Source organism: Anopheles ziemanni, chromosome 3 (assembly GCF_943734765.1).
Source record: "Anopheles ziemanni chromosome 3, idAnoZiCoDA_A2_x.2, whole genome shotgun sequence".
Taxonomy (NCBI): domain Eukaryota; kingdom Metazoa; phylum Arthropoda; class Insecta; order Diptera; family Culicidae; genus Anopheles; species Anopheles ziemanni.
The window spans coordinates 7,428,321-7,446,020 of NC_080706.1; the positions used below are offsets into that span (position 1 = coordinate 7,428,321).

Consider the following 17,700-nt stretch of genomic DNA (forward strand, 5'->3'; position numbering starts at 1 on the left):
AAGGTGATCACTTTCTGAATCCCCATATCGGTTTGAGACAACGGTTAGGGAATTGATAAGGGATACACGAATGTTTAAATTCTCCTTTGGAAAAGTTGTTATGTTATGTAAGTCTGAGTGTTCGTGCAGTGACAATGTCCTTAAGAAATTCATTTTTTTTTATGTACACCGTAAAACGATTCATTATTGAAATACATGAGGCTATGGGACGACACCCAGTTCAAGGTTTGAGGAAAATTGTTACTACTTTGTATGGGAATGGGAAACGAAAGTGGCCAAACGGAGAGAGAGAGAGTCCCCTACATTTAGGTATTTAGAAAGGACGTAACACAGAATTCCTATTTTATGATTTATAGTTCGAAACTAAAGTAAAAAAAAATACACTCCCGTATGGCTAGTAGAAATTATTCACAAGTTGAAGCAAAAAAGCATTAGAAAATATGTTAGAAATATATAATGAAATTGGAGCAAAAAGTTATATCTTAGCAAAAGAACGCAAACAACACATTGTGTTTGAAGTATGTGGCAATTTTTATCGATTACATTATATTGTATTTTGATTTTGACCTTTTAGTGAATTCAAACGACACACGCAAAGCCGAGATAGCTCGGGAAGCGCAACATAACCGAGAGTAGCAATAGGATATGAATGACAGAAAAAAATAAACCTAAAGTAAATCAAAACATGTTCAAACCATGTAAGAAAAGACACTCAACCTGCTGGTAAGGGGAATAAAAAAAAACATACAGTAAATACCCAGTGACACAACTCTTCCAAGCGTACACGCCTAAATATACTCAAACAAGCGACAAGCCAACAGCCAACGTATACTCGTAAACTCACCACCAAGGCGCACTCATTTAATAGTACGGGACATCATTCACCTTATCGAAACACTGCTTGCAATCGTAAATGATAACGAGAAAACGTACATTCTATAGATATAGTGGTCGTTCACGCCAACGAGGCCAACCCCTCCTAGAAGTAAAAGAGAATGCTACAATGTACTTTGCGAGTATAAGTGTACTAACTAATGCAATAAAAATAAGGGATGAGAAAGAAGACAAACTGAGTCGAAAACGATCGTTCCACTGTGAACAGCACCTCATACGCCGTAAAACATAGAACTATTAACTAACAGAAAAAAGCAAAACACAATAGTAGCAACATAAATACACCAACGTCTACCATTTCTACTTGACAACAGCATAATAGCAATCAAATAAACCTTAAAACATCAGACAAGAAGCCGATATGTAATAGGGTTAGAGTTTAGAGTAAAGCAGAGGCACACGTATTAAATTATGAAAAAGATATACAAATATACATATATATAAAACATATATAGTGCGATGTTTACAACATGCAAACAAAACAATAGCAACGGCGAAAGTGGTAAACAGACACTGAAATAGAAAAAGAGAAAAACACAAATAAAAGGTATTTATTATTAATTGTGTGTTGATTTTATCTCCATTTGTGCAAGCACAGAAAGAATAAGTATCAACCACGCAAGCTGTACGAGAAAAGGGTGTCTTTTTATTTCATTTCTTACAGTTTGATAAAGGTGAAGTGTAACCATTTTTTGACACGACATTTTGAAATGGATAACTGTTTATAATCTTTAACACAGCTTAAACGCTTAAGTGTTGGTTTACCAATGATTTAATATTCCATGGAGCGAGCAATGCAAGGTGAGTTCTGTGTCATAAAACCTATGCTTCTACATCACGCTACACTTTGTTACACAATCTCATAAGTTTCACTCTAACTCGAGCAAAGATATGAAGGCGGATGATAAGATTATGAATCAGCACATTGAGGTATTGGTGTTGTACAATTTGTTTTCGTATTTCAACAATGCACTCTCCGCAACTCTATAGAAATAATTTATCGACCAATGATAACATTTTTTACAGCTAAACGATGCGTATATCATAAATGAAATATCATACAACAAATAAGTTTAAAAGCAAATCTAGACTAGAAAAAATACTACTATTTAAACTGTATGCGTTTGTTCATACATTTTTTTCTTATTGAATCTGCTAATCGTCGTATTTGTTTAGGTTTAGGTAGTAAACCGAAGCAAAATCTCAGTGTAGGAGCGCCATTCGTAGCGATAAAATATATATTAAGCTAAGAGAACATGTAAACATTTAGCTACCTAAACATCAGTACAATTATGAATCAGTACGCTGTCAATTCACATGGAACCATTCGCTTCCTTTTTCGGAAGTCTTCTTCATATTGGAGGATGTTTGATTGACTGTTGTGTACCATTAACTAAACAAAATTCATTTTGGTATCGGTAAAATGCAAACAGTGCAGTTTGCAGAATGGGGCTCAGTTTGAACGCAGCTCCGCGGTTGGCTCCGATGGCGTTTGCGACGTAGGTTCCGGTTCGTTCAAACGAGTGCTCTGTGAATGGAGTGAAAGGGGACGTTATTTGTAGTACGTACGGACTAGTACGGATTTTTCGCCGATGACTTACCTCACGATATTGCTTCTCCATCTCCTCCTTGGTGGCCCGTTTGAAGAACCCGGCCCGATAGAGACCGTACGTGATCGAGCCGAGCAGCAGTAGGCCACCGAGTGCGGACACGATGTACACCCAGATCGGTGTACTGGAGGTGGAGTATCGGTAGACGACGGTGAACGGATTGGAGCGGGTCAGTTGGAACGTGGTGCCGGATGGGTCGTCCTTTTTCTGCACGTCGGCCGCCATTACCAGGACGAAGATGTCTTCCCGCTCGAGGAAGGCCTCGTTGATCGCATCGAGATCGAGTGGGAAGTTGATGGTGATGCTGATCGGCACGTTGGTCGGTCGGAAGATATCGACGAGCACCGTTAGCCGGGCACACTCGATGGCGATCGAGTCGTCCTCGGCACAGCTGAAGAACAGCGTCCGGTTGCCAGGGAGTCCCTGAAGGATGGCACTGTTCATCGGCGCCAGGCTACGGCGAACACGCGAATGCTCCTCAACCTGACCAAGGTATCGGTTGAAGTCGGAGGACGCCTGACGCCTTCGACGGCGAAGACTCATTGAGTCGTGATCCATACTGCCCCCGGTGGAGAGAAGATCGAAGTCACTCGGCTGCCGATGGAGTGCATCGACGTCGACCGGTCCAGGATGGACGGAACCGTGCTCGATCGGGTTGGGCAACAGCGTGACGTCGTTCTGCGTCCATTCATACTCGAGCGTTTTGTAGCTATATAAACCCTGCACGATGATTTCGTTGAAGTTGATGATTTTGTAAGATTTTCCCGAGCTTGGTTTGTGGTAAATCAGTGGAACATCCAGTGTGAAGGTCAGATTCCGGAACATGCTCGGACCGTTACTGTGAACTTGGATCTCGTAAGAGATGTTCTGTATTCCGGACTGCTGTTCTAGGTACAACTCGGATACGGAAGTTTTTCTGCAAAGAACCAAAACAAGGGAAGGTCATTCTCAATTATCACGATCAGCTAGCGACTGAGCTTACCCTATAATCTCGATATCACTAAACTCCTGCAGGGTTAGCGTTTCCTCGAGGAAGTTATCGTCCTGTGCCGACTCCTCGCTGGAACTGAGTGCCTCGGCTCGGATCTCCGCACTTGTCCCCTCGAGTCTCGTCATATCCAGGATAAGCGTATACTTGGCAGTATGGGACGCTCTCAGAGGCAATCCGTTGTTCAGCTCGCACAGAACGTTCACAAAGTCGTTCGTTTCCGTCTGGCGACACTCGGAAGTCAGCCTCGCCAGTTTGAGGCGGGCCGGTGTAAGAGTGACATTCAGCTGCGGCAGGTACGCATTCTCACCGCCGTTGTACACTTCGAACTCGATCGATGCCTTCTTGGTGCTGCCAAGAACGTACACCGGCGTAATGTCCAACCAACGGGAAGTTAACCGTAGGTCAGACACACACACCTCACCTAGACAGCCGGTCTTGAAGGAGATCTTCTGGAACACGCGATTCGGCACGGTCGGATCGAGTAGGGCACTGTGCGAGTTGAACTCACCAAGCCCACCAGAATCTCCCGAGTACGGTTGGGACACGAGCTCGTACACAAGCTCCACTACCACCGGCTTATAGATGCTAGCGGCGGTCGCCTTCAGACGTGCCTCGATACGCTGACATTCGTTGGTGCTGGTCACGGTGACGGTATCATTGCGATGTCCTCCTACTCCTCCCGGCAGCGTCACGCGTCCAACCTGTGCGTCAACACTCAGACTATACCGCAGCTGCACGTCGAACGGAGTGCCGGCAGGAAAGAGTGCCTCCAGGCAGATGGCCAGCTCGAACGACGTGTCCTCGAGGGTTAGTTCACGCTTGGTGGAGGACACTTCCGTCGCGATGCGTACCACCGGGTACGTGCGGTAGACATAAACTTTCTCGTCGTTTGGAGAACCGATCGCCAGATCGTTGTAACCATTCGCGTCAATATCGCTTCCACGGGAAATAGCATGCCCGAACATGGGCTGGGGTGTGAGGAGTTCGTTCGCTGGAGGCGTCAAACGTTGGCTCGGTTTCGACTGTAGCCCATCGGCGGAACCCAGGAATATGTACACGGCGCCATTCTCCTCAAACGGTGCACCAATGGCAATGTCTGTGGAAAAAGGGTGAACAGAAATAACAGATTATAACCAAGCCAATATCGTACTCCATATCTTAATCTGAACAATAATTAAAGCACAATAAGCTAGAGTCTTCAGCACAACGTCCCTTGCCTCTTCGAAAGATATGTAATACATGATCATGGACTCGTAACTCGTTTCCTACGAGATAAATGTATCAAAGAACTAGTAATTTTGAGGAAGACATATGATTCGAATGCCTGACATCTGATACGTTTGATATTTTCTTCGGACCCCACACTGATACATCATTGGTGAGTGGTCTCGGACATACTGAAAAAGGCTTATCTTGGGTGCGATTTCGTTAGATTTACAGTTCAGCTTACCATTGTATCCATCCCGGTTGATATCGCCAATCTTCGCCAAGGCCGTTCCGAATCGTCCGGCTAGGTCGTATCCAGAGGAAAGTTTGGTCTGCAGCTGAAAGTTTAGCTGACCCTCGTTCAAGAACACATACACGACGCCATTATCATAGTCCCCGTTGCGGCTATGCATGGGTGCGGCGATGGCCAGATCCGGTAACCCATCGGCGTTGAAGTCCTCCGTCAGTAGCGTGTAACCAAAGTACTCGCCCTGTTGCTGGCCAGGGAACGTATAGTACACCTTAGTCTGCGTCTCGACAAAAGCCTCCGTGTTGATCAGATCGAAGATGAACACTTCACCGACCTGCCCGGCCGATTGCGGTGCACTGGCCACGTACAGTGTCTTCTCAGCGTCACCCAGGAAGCGGGCCGAACTGACCGCGTACCCAAAGTACGAATCATCCTGCAGCGTGCTAAAGAACGGGTTCGGCACGTCACTCACGTACTGCACGATCTGCCGCCGATGGCGGTTCGAATGGTGGCCCCCCTCGACCGCATCCCGTCGACTGAGGCCTCCCATGTCATCGCTCACTCGTTTCTTGTATCGCACCACCGTGCCGCGCCAGTTGAAAACCCCCGGTGCCCCGATCAGCACCTCCTCGCCGTCGTCCGTCACGTGCACGCTGACACCCTGCTCGCCGTACATGTAATTGTAGAACTGCACGGACCCCAGCTTGTACAGCTGCTTGTCCTTGGCGCGCAGCGGGATGATCTTGCGCACATCCTTGGGCTCGCTGTAGATCGGTTCGGTGCCATCGGTAATGTAGCAGATACCATGGAGCAGGTAGTAGTCTACCAGCTCGCTGATCGCCTTCGGGGCGCACACCACGAACCGATCGCCATCCGTACCGTGCCCGTCCATGCTGGCGCCCAGCATCTGGAAGTCCTTCTTCTCCGAGTTGTACGCAAAGTCCGACTGCTCCGCGAAGGTGTTGCCCAGTTTGTCGAAGTAGTACGGGGCGCATACGCCATCGTCGAACCGGCACCGGTAGATGGCACCGGTTTCGTTTACCTTTCGCTGCGCGGCCAGATCCGATTGGGCCCGTGGAGCGCCGATGATCACTCTGCGGAAAAACGGAAGCGCAAGTGAAAGGATTAAAAATGAATACATATAGTTTGTTTTATTTTTGACGGAATGTTTAAAAACTCGGCTGAAGGTCGAGGAATTTAAGAAATTAATTTATAAACCAGTGACTGGTACTCGAGCATTTATCATAGCAAATTAACAAAGTATAACTGTGATGACCACAATTTAAAAGGCCACACTTAGACACAATTGTGTAAATTGCCTATCGACCATCAGACTAGAAAGTTTCCTTAAGGTGTAAATAATGCCAGCATCTTCACCAAGATAATTTAAAGCAGTTATTAAAATGCGTGACCTTCAAACTTACATCCACCGACATTGTTGCATTTTCATAAGTCGTGGTTTTGCTACATTTTTGTGTTATTGTTCGAAAAACTTTCGACTGTAAATATTAATCTTATATTCTTGAAACAAGTCAAATTTGTTTTTAAAACATTGTCAATCCATTTGTTCAAGTTTTTACGTACTTTCTCTTTCTGTTGACGTCAGTTAACATTTCATTTCTTAGTCGACAGATAAACCCCCTGCTTTCGGGGGGAGTGTCTTTAATGTTTCGTTCCGGTTTTGTATGATATTTTGCCGGTGCTAATTTTCCATTGCGTAATTATTTTATGTTAATAAAGCCAGCCAGTCGAATTTGTCGTGACAATCACCCGTTGGGGAGTTGGATTGAAAATGAAAGCGAGTGTGGCGCAAGAGGTGGTACCGGTCGTCGTCGTGCAAATATTATAATTTCCACAGGGACAAGACACGTTCGTATAAAGGTGAATCGCTACAGAACCGAGGCTGACGTACACATACCTTGCCAACAGAATATCGAGAGAAATACAGTGGCTTTGATGGCAACTGGTGGTATCCGTAATGTCCTGTACGTCTGTGTATTATAAATAATATGGGCGAAGCAGGAAACTTACCGCATTGTGTTGTTTCCAACACTCGATCATGATCAATAATTTCAAGAAAGAAACCATTTATAATAGCTTTTCATTTTTAAAGTCCTTTTGTTCCTTCTTCCGCCATGGCCCAAGGTCACAAAGAAGCATTCAAAAGAAGATGCATCCGAAGGATTCCGTGACCATTCGCTCCTTAAATAGGCATGAGTCATTAGCGAGTCCTACCTCGTTACTCGACCGCGTAATCGAAACAAACAAAGACATTCCCCTTGAGAAGCTTGAGCCGGGTATTCCCTACGCCCACCCACCCACCACCTCTTCGTACTACTTACCCTCCAGGTCGTAGGTTGAGCGAAAATCCAAAGTACGAGCTGCGCACTTTCTCCATGTAAATCGGCAGGGTCGGCTCCCGGAACACGTAGTTCGGCAGTGGGGACAGATTGAAACCATCGTTGGAGCCCACAAGGAGGGCAACCAAGAAAGCGGCAAACGTCACGGCCGAGGTGATCCGTGTCGGTGACTTCATCGCGAGGATCGCCACTCTCGCACACAAATGGTGATATTTAAATTTTGTTTATCTCACTCACTATGGAGATTCGTCTCCGTCTCCGCTCGAAATGTGTATTCGAAGCGTATTCGAAAATCAATCAACTTTCGAAGCGGGCGCCGTTAATTGAACCGATACGCGGATGAATTCGGTCACGGTTTGCTGATGGGACACGGCCTGATTTTTTCCACAAACTTTATCTCACAGGCACAGGCACTGCTGGGCAGCGTCGCACATGGCTGAAAGGGAGAAAACAACACCTTTAATTAACTTCCCATCAATCCACCGGAACAAACGACACGGCGTTGTTTGTCCAAACCGCCCAACGATTACTGGACCAAGTCCTCTCGGAGGTCTTAGTGGGCAGTGTCGGCAGTTTGGACGTTTCTCCGCTGACGACACGGATGACAACTTGATTTGCTTCGGTTTCGCTTAGGGCTGGCCTTTTTTTTCGAGTGCGCTAGTGTATTTTGGTTTGCTGCTTTTGTTTGCGACATGACTCCGTCCGACTCGCTTTTCAATAGTCTTTCGGTAGCTGAGTGTTTTTTCTTTTCTGCTTGGCGTCCTAATTGAAATATCACGCGCGCCCGAAGCCAAGTGAATCACGCAACAGCGATGTCCCTTGGCAACTTCGCGGGTTAAGCAAATTCGTCATTCGTTCAGGTGGTCAGTGAAGATATGCCGAGGAAAAAAAACAACTGTCGGACAGGGAAGCATATGCTAGGGAACTCGTGAATCTGTAGGGTCCACACGTCAGGGTGGGCAAATCAAATGAGTCACGGTGCGAGTCACTGCCAAGGAATTACGTTCGAAAACTTCGCATGACCACAGAACCAGAGAGAGAGTAACATTTGACCATTGAATACAAGAACGGGAACGTTTAAAAAACAAAGCATGCTAAATTTCAAACCCGGAACGGAACCGGATACCATGGGGCATTGGCATGCTGGTAGGGATGGGGGTCACTGAGGAAACAGAGGTTCCGTGGACGAACGGTGAATCGATGCTTGGATAAATATCATCGCGAGGGCAAACACAAACGCATGTACACAGATTTCCGTTTTGGGTTTGGTACGCCCAAAGTAGATTTTTAAAAGCTCCTTCTTTTGCTTAAATATGATGACATTGAACTCACTTTGCACTAGATTTTTTCCATGCTCAACTTGCAGACTTGACTCAACGGGACCACACCTTAGATTGTGCTGCACTTTGGCTCGGAAAAAAGCACCTTGCAATGGAGTCCCACTCCACGATAAGACACTTTGTCACCGGATAACGCAAATAGCAACGTTGCGATAGCACACACCGAAGGCCGGCTTCCGGCAATACACACGCGCGCCTGTGTCGGTTCGCTGTCGAGGAAAGACAACCCCGCGCGTCGAGAAAAACACGTCCGCCCAGGTCGATGTCACCGGTACAATTGACCAAACAACGTGCCACGAACCGAGCGCGAGAGACTGCCGCGCGCGTGGTCAAAAAGCGCGATATGTTTCGGCGAGCCTTCGGGTAGCGAGTTGGTGAGGCTGGATATCGCAGCCAGTACGCAGCCCTAGCGGTGTCGTGACGTAAGATCGCGGCGGATCGCCTTGCGGACGTTCGCTGGAAACCGGTTTGGTTCCGTCCGTGACGTACGTTACGGGGATCGTGCTGGTGAGCAATCAACCTCGATAGATGCTCCCATCCACACCAGAGGAAGGACTTTCCCCGGCGGTCGACTTACCTTCCGCGAATTCCGCCAGCACACAGATGATTCATCTGGGAGCGCCTTAGCGGGGTGCACGAGTAAAATACCCCCCTCGGATCCATGTGGTGCAAGTGGAAACAACATTCTTGCAGGTGTTGTGTGGCATTAAGGGGACAAACAACCCGCTCGAGGGACTGTGGCTGTGTGGTACGTTGTTAATATTGATTCGGCTTTATTTGGGTGCAGCTGGTACTGTATCGGACTGTACCAGACTAGATGACTATATTTTGGAGATAGTGTGGTGATAGATGACGTTATCTGATGGAGTAGCATAACATTCCAACGTCGGGTTTGTTTTGATTTTATGCAGTTATGCAGAGCCCCCCGCTGAAAACAACACTTGATCGTGAACAACAACAATACCAACTTACTAGTTTCAAGTGTCTAATCAGGTTTATTAATTACGGAAAAAATAGTTGGATATGCAGCTTCGCACGTTTTTTTGTCTCTTCTAATGGTTCTGATTGGACTCTTCAGATGATTAGAACTAGAATTAGAATTTAAAAATGTTCTAGCAAGACTTAAGCAAAGCTATCCGAACGCCATTGGAAGATAAAACATGAGGCATGCATACGTACTCAAGCGTGTACATGCAGCACGTAGTGCACTCTTCGTCACATCAGTTTATCAGTATCCGGTTTCGATAAGCGGTTAGGGTTGATTACATTCGGATGCTTTTCGGAAACAAATTCTTAAGAGAGAAGTGAAAATGTGAACAGCACACGCAGTAACATGAAGAATCACAGTAAATGTGATGAAAAAATTAGCCTTTTTTTGCGCGATGGGTTTTATATTTCATGAAGTATGAAATACGTATTTCTGCCTACCATATGTAAAACAAGAGAGAAATCGAAGGAAAAAATTATGTTAAATATGTTTCAACAAAAATTATTAGAATGAAAATGAAAGAAAAATCATGATTTGTATCGATGCTAACATACTGAACAGTTTATAATGCCCGTCACTCATAGCTGTTTCCGTGGTGTAGTGGTTATCACATCCGCCTAACACGCGGAAGGCCCCCGGTTCGATCCCGGGCGGAAACAGGGAAACTTTTTACAATTTTTTTTGTTTTTCAGCATAGCATATGTAAACGAAATTCCCAAGTAACCGAACTCGAACCGAAATCGTAACCAACAAACATGTAACTCAAATATATTATTACATTTTTCTTTCACTTGCTTCATCAATATACATACATCGGATTTAACAATACATCTTCCGCTTTTATTATATACTCCTCCACACTGTCTTCCGGTAGTTTTTCCGCCACAAATGGGTTTCGTCCTTTTTATCGGTTTATGTGTGTGTGTGTGTGTTTGTGTCTGAATGTGTTGTATCCTTCATACCACATCTTCTTTACGTACGTACACTTCTCTGCTTCATCATTTCTGCTATCATAATCACGTATTTTAACGTCGTCCGCCCGTCCGTGGCATACTCGTTCTACATTTGCTACATTTTCTTATCACTTCTAGACGCAGGAAATACGTTCACGTTTGAATTTTTTAACATTTGTTCCTAACACATTTCCCCTCGCTTGTTCCATTTTCCGCCTCCTGTATGTATATATCTGCCTCTAATTCTATCGTCCCGTGCAATTCGTGAAGTTCGTCCCCTGTTCTCTCTCACTCACCTTCACACACGTCTAGCTCCATCGGTTTTTGTTTGCTTTGTTTACCCCCCAATTGTTTTTCTCCACTTCCGGTCGTTTTTATTTTTGTCTGAATCTAATTTTAAAATATCGCGTATTCTCTCGCCTGTCCACACTCCTCTTCACATCACTAATCGCTAAACGAAGTAAGTGTACTTTAATAGTTTGTTTCATTCTTGTCTGTTTGATTTATGTTAGCTCTTTCGTACTGCTGCCTCTGGCGATTAAAGATGCTGCCCATTCTGCTAGGAAATAGTGTTTGTTCTTTAAAATCTGAGCAAAACACAACGGAAACTACAACATTCCCAACTAGGCTTTCCATGTTGGGAGAATAGAGCAATTGGTTGAAAATAAGGTATAATATAAAAGGACGAAAGGAAACGTGAATGTTTTTTTTGTTGATTTCTATCTGTGACGTTAAGAGAAATGGATAGAGTAAAGATGCAGAGCAAGACAGAGAGAGAGAGAGAGAGAAAGGGTGTGATTTCGATGACGCAGAAACATGCGGGGGATCGGCGGTCTTATGGTCCTGGGAAAATGTGCATTATCGTTTAAAGGGGTGAGGAAAAAACACAAACATAAAAACTTTGAGATTTTGATTTACATAGATGTTCATCAGATTTCAGCCGAGATTGACCCTTATAGCTTCCTGAAAGCAGCGCACCTGGACAACCTTTCAACAGATTGGTCTCAGTGGAGTTTCGCTGTTGTCTGTCTGTTCCTTGGATTCATGTGGCTTAGTAGCTTTTGCGGTAATGAGGGGCCATGAAGTGGCGTGAGTGAGTAAATGTATCCCGTACTGTACTGTCCCGTCCACCCCCGACAGTACCGACTGGTAATCAACTGTAGTTATCAAACTCTATCTGTAACTGTCTGTTATATTTTTGTTTGTTTGTGAGTTTCTTTGTTTGCGCTGCTGCCTGTGTTGGCTTTATTTTAATGAGTTCGTAAATTATCTTGCGCGTTACGTCAAGAGGATAATAATTTGGTAGAGTGTGGGTATAGATGTGTTGTCGATACGAGCACCCAGCAGAACTGTAATTATGCTTGAATTGATTCGGAATCCTGCCTGTTCTGAGTACCGTGGTAAGTTAATGGTAGTAGATTTCGATAGTAGTTGCATCTGTTTCGCTCGCCCTAGTACGCACCGAGTTGCCATCGATCCTTTCTTACGTCTATGCTACCCGCAACAAACAGCGCAGATCTCGCATCTTTTGCCCACTTCACTTCAAGCCCACTGGTCGCTATGAAATACACCATTGCTTAAATACTAACCTAAACAGAAGAGAACAAAATAGAATCCTTTCTTTTCGCCTAAGTTAGTCAGTTTCTCAGTGTTTCCTTCTTCGCACGCGGGTCAAATTTATACCATTAAACTATTGGTAGGTTTGTTGTCCATCCAACATTCACCGAACAGGGGGGACACAACAGTGCATGTTGTATACAGTGGTATAGTGATTATTTTTGCAATTGGTTTGTTTTTGTTTTTCACTGTTTCTGTCGATTTTAAGGTAATTATATTCATACCACCATCAATAAGCTTCAGTTTTGTTATATATATGTGTTTGTGTGTGTCTGTGTGTTTTGTTTTCATATAACTACATCCATTCTACCATTCCTTGCTGGTTCGCTTCCAATAACTTTTACTTGCAGCTTCCCTCCATCTATACTACGCACCTGTACTGCAAACAACTGACTAAAGTCGTTTACGAACGCTTTCTTTGCTTTACCAAGCCCGTCCCACCTTGCCACCGTTTTTATTCCATCCCAAACTCTACACAATCGCTCATTTTCACTACAATAACAAAACAATAGCATCTAACTTACTTAACACATACGTAAAACCCACTGACTGGTGGTGGTACGATGCCTCAGATTCGGTTGAGCGGGGAGTTTTGAGTCGAGTAGAAAGTGGCAAACTTTGGCGAACAGAAAAAAGGGGAATTCAGTTCCGGGTCCGCAAAAAAACCCAAAAGATAACTAACGCTGGAGGGTATATCTGAACCGGGCGCGCTCGACTCATCGTTACAACCCTGATAAAATAAGGTAACCAGAAGGGTAGGACATACACACAGGATCGAAGAAACTGCAGTTGAAAAGATATGTGTGTACGGGAGCCGAGGGTGAGAGAAACATTAAGCAATATACTATGACTGCTGGCACGTGCCGTTTTGTTTCCTGATCGCGAAAAAATTACATTTTTCATGACCTTCCTAAACAAATCGTTCAGGGAACTCGAAGGATAAGGAATATCAGGGCCAGCTTTGACCCCCGGTGTCATTGTTGTGATGGACATTCGATGCATTCATTCATCATTCATTCATCCAAACGCGTTCACGTGTTCATCATGCGCAACATTCATTCATCAGCGGAAAGATGCTTCGTAGACATTCAACGCAAAGATATGCCATTTTCATTAGTTATCGTCATTGTTATCAGTCATCCTCACACCAGGTGAGTATTTGCAAATTTCTGTTTGATCTGCTATGGATTCCTACGTATCCTCAGAGTGAGACAAAAACAAAACTATGCAGCTTCTTTTGAACCGTGCCTTCAATTTCACTTTACTTCTGCTCCCCTCGCTGTGTTTGCTGCTGCCTCGCTTCGATCGTGTGTGCAGTTTGGGATTCGACTTTAAAAAATTGCAGTGCGTTCGGGAGATAAATGGTTCTCGCGAGTAAAACAAAATAGAATAAACATAGACACGAAGGGCTGTCAACGGAAACAAGTGTAAAAACAAACGGGACCTCCTAACGGGACGGCTCGGGAGAGGAAAAAAAAATTAATAAACGTAACACTAAATATTATCTCGACTATTACTAGTACACTATCACTCTACAAATAACATTAACCGAAATTCGCTGCTTCCCTAATAATACAAAAGTGCCTTCCGCCCGCCCACCACCACCAGCGTCCCCCCGCTGGAGTCATTGCGCGAGTTTCTGTGATCCGTAGAGCTCTGAAGAGTGTGTTTTTTTATAGTTTACTTGTACGTATACGCATATACATTTAACAGCCCTGCATCGATGAAGCTGCTGCCGCTGCTGCTACCGATGCTACTGATTGCAGATTGTGTTGCCGTCTCATATACTGTGCGGCATATCTTGGCATTTGAAATGAACCCAACGTTTGCGCGAACCTTGGAGGGCGGTCGACGCGGCCGTCTATGTTGTCGGTACTAAAAAACAACCTACGCACGCCAAAGCAACACTTTAGGACACACTCCATAGGAGATGAAAAACACATTAAGATATCGGTCTGCCTCTCTTCGTTGCTCCGCATTCTCACGCCGATCGTGCTAGGGCAGCATGTGATCAACATCATCATCATCACCATCAGTGCATCATGTTCACAGGCAAACGGCTGGCTATCAGCGGTATTCGAGGGTTTGTTATTATTCGTCGCTCTCGGAACATCGTACACTCCACGTAGACACTTCCGGCACCGGCCGCTGGTACCAGGGAGGAAACTCTCTCGGCGGTGCAGGGGTACGCACGGCGCACGCACGAACGCATCACCTTCCGTCGCGATGATGGTGGTTACAGTATACAACAACTAGTGGAACAACATCTACTGGAACCGCCTTTGCTCTTCTGTCGCTGGTCTAAAACGGGAAAGAGAAGCACGGATATAGAAAAGCGCTGCACAGGTTTGTGTCGTGGATGCAATTGTGCACGTGCACTTACCCTGCGAGTTTGGCTCGGGTAGATTATCACGCGGCACCAAATGCATCACGGTCGTTTTGCCTAGTGGTAGCCCCAGCGCGCCTAACGTGACGTTGCAGTGCAAAAAGCGTCCCTGGTAGATGAGTCTTAAGATTTCCGCCTTCGCTACCGCTTCCGCCTCCCAGTCTGTGGATGAAAGACAACAAGAAAGAAAAAAAAGCAAAACTGGGTCAGTACAGGGGACGATTGTGTGTGAAATTGTTGAACTGTTTGTGTGAGATGGTGCTTTTCACTTCGAACATCCTTCACAACTAAACCATCGTGTAGAGCGCCTTCCCTCAACCGGTTCCATGGTGTAATGGTTAGCACTTTGGACTCTGAATCCAACGATCCGAGTTCAAATCTCGGTGGAACCTGTCGAAGCCCGAATCTTTTTTTGAAACTTTTTATGCTTTTCTGCCGCTCGGAAACTGGTTTCCGGTTATAGAAACACTTTATTCTGCTATCATTTCGTTAGAAATTATAAAACAATAGTAAAAAGATTGAGGTACGAAGGTGTGTGGCTTGCATATTTAATTTTTGCTACTAATTAATTATTTACCTGCCTACCTCCTGCAAGACAGTAAGCTTTGTGCCGACTGATTATGTCTTTTTTCCTCGTAACAAAGCAATAATAACAATATTGCCAGTGCAAGGCAACACGTGGGACTTTGAGCGAAAAGCGACCATCTTTTTTCTTCGCTCGCGGGCGACATACCATACCATCGCATCGCGATATCTTGAGTCTAGACGTTAAATATGGTTGGATTGCACATTAGAGCAGAAAATAGGAAACAAAGGGCAACAGCAAAAACTAATGAGGCACCCTCGGCTACACGTGCACAACACCAAGGAGTGTCCGCTGGGAAAGCGCGTGCATGAAGAGAAGATGCTGTCGTTACCACAAAGCGCCATGCCTAACAACAATACCCCCGGACCCGCGCGCACCCCCAGGAAACCTGGTCTCTCTTCCGACTTTGATTGTAATTAATGTTGGCAATTAATCACGGTACCGTTTTCCCCTCGTACTTCACACCCGCCGTCAGGTAGTGCGCGCCCTTTTCGTCCTGCTAGAATAATGTCCTACTGACAAGGATCTATTTTCCCGTTCCTCCCGCGATGTTCATTCGCTCCCGACCCTGGCCGTTTCGTCCTACTCTGATGTCCATTTTGTTGGACTGAAGACAGCGAAGGAATGGCAAAACGAAACAACATTCCACCAGCTAGCTAAATGACGATCGGTACCGGAAACGAAAAACCGAAAGGAAGTCGCCCTTCCGAAGGAGAAACGGACCCCAGGCAACGGGGAAGGCAAATAAACTTAAGTTAAAGATGAGAGGAACCGGGCGGAGGAACCAACGAAGATTGGATAAGAAACGTCATGGACGAACACACGTGACGACGGCTGGGCGATGTCACTGGGGAATAGTTTCGCTGGCCATCTTTCCGGTGAACGTTCGATTGAAGGGATGAGAAAGCAAACCCCCACAGTGCAAACCGTGAAAAGTGCACGGACACATCGGAGGACACGTACGGATCACGGTTGAGGATAAACCCCGTCTGCACATGACACGAGGAACTGAGAGCGAGCGGTTAGGGGGTTGATGTTAGGAACCTCCTTTATGGAATAAAAAAAGACATTTGTCCGGTTGTCGCAAGGGTGGCAGGAGGATATTTACAAACGCACATAAATATATTCAACGTTTCTGCCCGCTAGCTCGGGGTAAACGATCCTGGAGGCTGAAGTTTGATACATTCGATGGAAGAAGGTTCGTTGCAGACAATACTGCCCCCTCGGAGTTGGCTGCCATCGGAAGGGCCAAAATGGAGTAAATAAACTTCGATGGGGAGAGGGCAAGGGGAACCATCGTTCGAGTGATACATGTAACGACAATTCGAAGTCGAGGCACCCTTTTCTGGCCTAGTTGTGCCTTAAAGTGGATATGCCAGAACATTGAAGAAAAGGTAAGATTGTAGTAAAGATGAACGTGAGACGATACCTTAACGACTCCTTCAAGATCGGTTATGTTTTGCGTTATTAATGTTTCCGAATAACGACAATTCTATCGTTTCCATGTGTGAATTCAATATTTTTCTATCTTTTTGCTATTTATAGCAATAAATTTAATAAATTTAAGTTGGGAAACTTAAAAAATAAAAAAAAGAGCAGGAGTTTAGAAGAGTTAAGATAAAAAAGTTAAGTTGCACTCACCAAAATTAATCGTTATTAAAGCTTTAATCGTAATTCATTTGTCTGATTGCTCTTCACAATAAGAACTCTGTAGTATTGAGGAATGTCTTGACTGATATTCCTGGTCTATCAGTTGCCTGTTCTAAGATAGTTAAACTTTCAATACGATTGGCATTTCAACTTAGAAATGTATTATCTAATCTATTTACAATTTGTTTATTGTGATACAACGATGAAATAAAAATCGGTTTTCCCGTATTTTCAAAATAAATCGGAACTCTTGTAGTAATCCAAGTGCTTCAATGTCTTGATTGCTTCTTCCAAACACGCTAATCATTTCCTCTGAAACACCGCACTACTAAAGCATTCATGCTGTTCCGATAATGGTTGAAAGCGAAACGGCATCCATCCCCGACCAACAACCATCTTCCCCTTTCCCTCCTACGACCAAGCATCCTTCACACAAATCAGCACTCCACGTGCACGCTCGCTTTGCTCGTGCGACGATACCTTTCCGAGTTTTCCGGCGCACACAACACAATGTCCCGGGCGTTCTTCCCTTGTTTCGTGTCCCCTCGGTTCCCATTCGGTTTATATTTAGCCCCAAAATGGATGGCCCGCCTATCTGTCTGTCCACTTTTCCACACGCGTCGAATTTTTCCCGGGTCCCGGGAAGAGCTTGTCGGATCCGGATCTACCTTAGCCCGGGGAAAAACAGACAAACGCATCGATGGTAGAGAAGAGCAGGTTCACCGTAAGTGAATTTTGGAGTACATGTTACAGCTCCCCCGGCCCCAACCGACCACCACCTGTGGCAACGATGGGAAGCTTGTGGGGGGGAGCTTGCATTTCGATGGGTTTTTGCCAACGGAAAAGACGCGTCTGAGCCGAGGCTTACA

The 17,700-nt window shown here is 45.2% G+C and overlaps 2 protein-coding genes and 2 non-coding genes across 4 annotated transcripts in view; 2 read left to right on the forward strand and 2 right to left on the reverse strand.

The window, feature by feature from the left end:
• Nucleotides 1–2,347: 2,347 nt before the first annotated feature.
• On the reverse strand, nt 2,348–7,487 carry LOC131289642 (integrin alpha-PS3-like). Its single transcript, XM_058318938.1, has 5 exons — nt 7,294–7,487; nt 4,946–6,045; nt 3,487–4,591; nt 2,496–3,420; nt 2,348–2,422 (listed from the first exon to the last, which is right to left on the reverse strand). The coding sequence occupies exons 1-5, from the start codon at nt 7,485–7,487 to the stop codon at nt 2,348–2,350; spliced, it is 3,399 nt and encodes a 1,132-aa protein (XP_058174921.1).
• Nucleotides 7,488–10,225: 2,738 nt separating this feature from the next.
• Trnav-aac (transfer RNA valine (anticodon AAC)) lies at nt 10,226–10,298 on the forward strand. Its single transcript has one exon. It is a non-coding gene; the product is annotated as a tRNA-Val (tRNA).
• A 3,367-nt stretch (nt 10,299–13,665) lies between these two features.
• The window catches only part of LOC131286705 (ubiquitin-like protein 3), a 49,952-nt gene continuing 45,917 nt past the window's right edge, over nt 13,666–17,700 (reverse strand). Inside the window, exons 3-4 of the mRNA XM_058315694.1 lie at nt 14,593–14,757; nt 13,666–14,510 (exon numbers count right to left, since the gene is read on the reverse strand). Of these exons, the coding sequence (XP_058171677.1) occupies nt 14,446–14,510; nt 14,593–14,757 (230 nt within the window). The 3' untranslated portion in view covers nt 13,666–14,445. The remainder of the gene's footprint in view (nt 14,511–14,592; nt 14,758–17,700) is intronic.
• Trnaq-cug (transfer RNA glutamine (anticodon CUG)) lies at nt 14,916–14,987 on the forward strand. Its single transcript has one exon. It is a non-coding gene; the product is annotated as a tRNA-Gln (tRNA).

Excerpts from the sequence above, each read along its gene's own strand:
- LOC131289642 (XM_058318938.1), bottom strand. The coding sequence starts at position 7,487 with ATGAAGTCACCGACACGGATCACCTCGGCCGTGACGTTTGCCGCTTTC. Across the intron at positions 6,046-7,293 it reads CTCAACCTACGACCTGGAGG|AGTGATCATCGGCGCTCCAC; the intron begins GTAAGTAGTACG and ends GTTTTTCCGCAG. Across the intron at positions 3,421-3,486 it reads AGTGATATCGAGATTATAGG|AAAAACTTCCGTATCCGAGT; the intron begins GTAAGCTCAGTC and ends GGTTCTTTGCAG.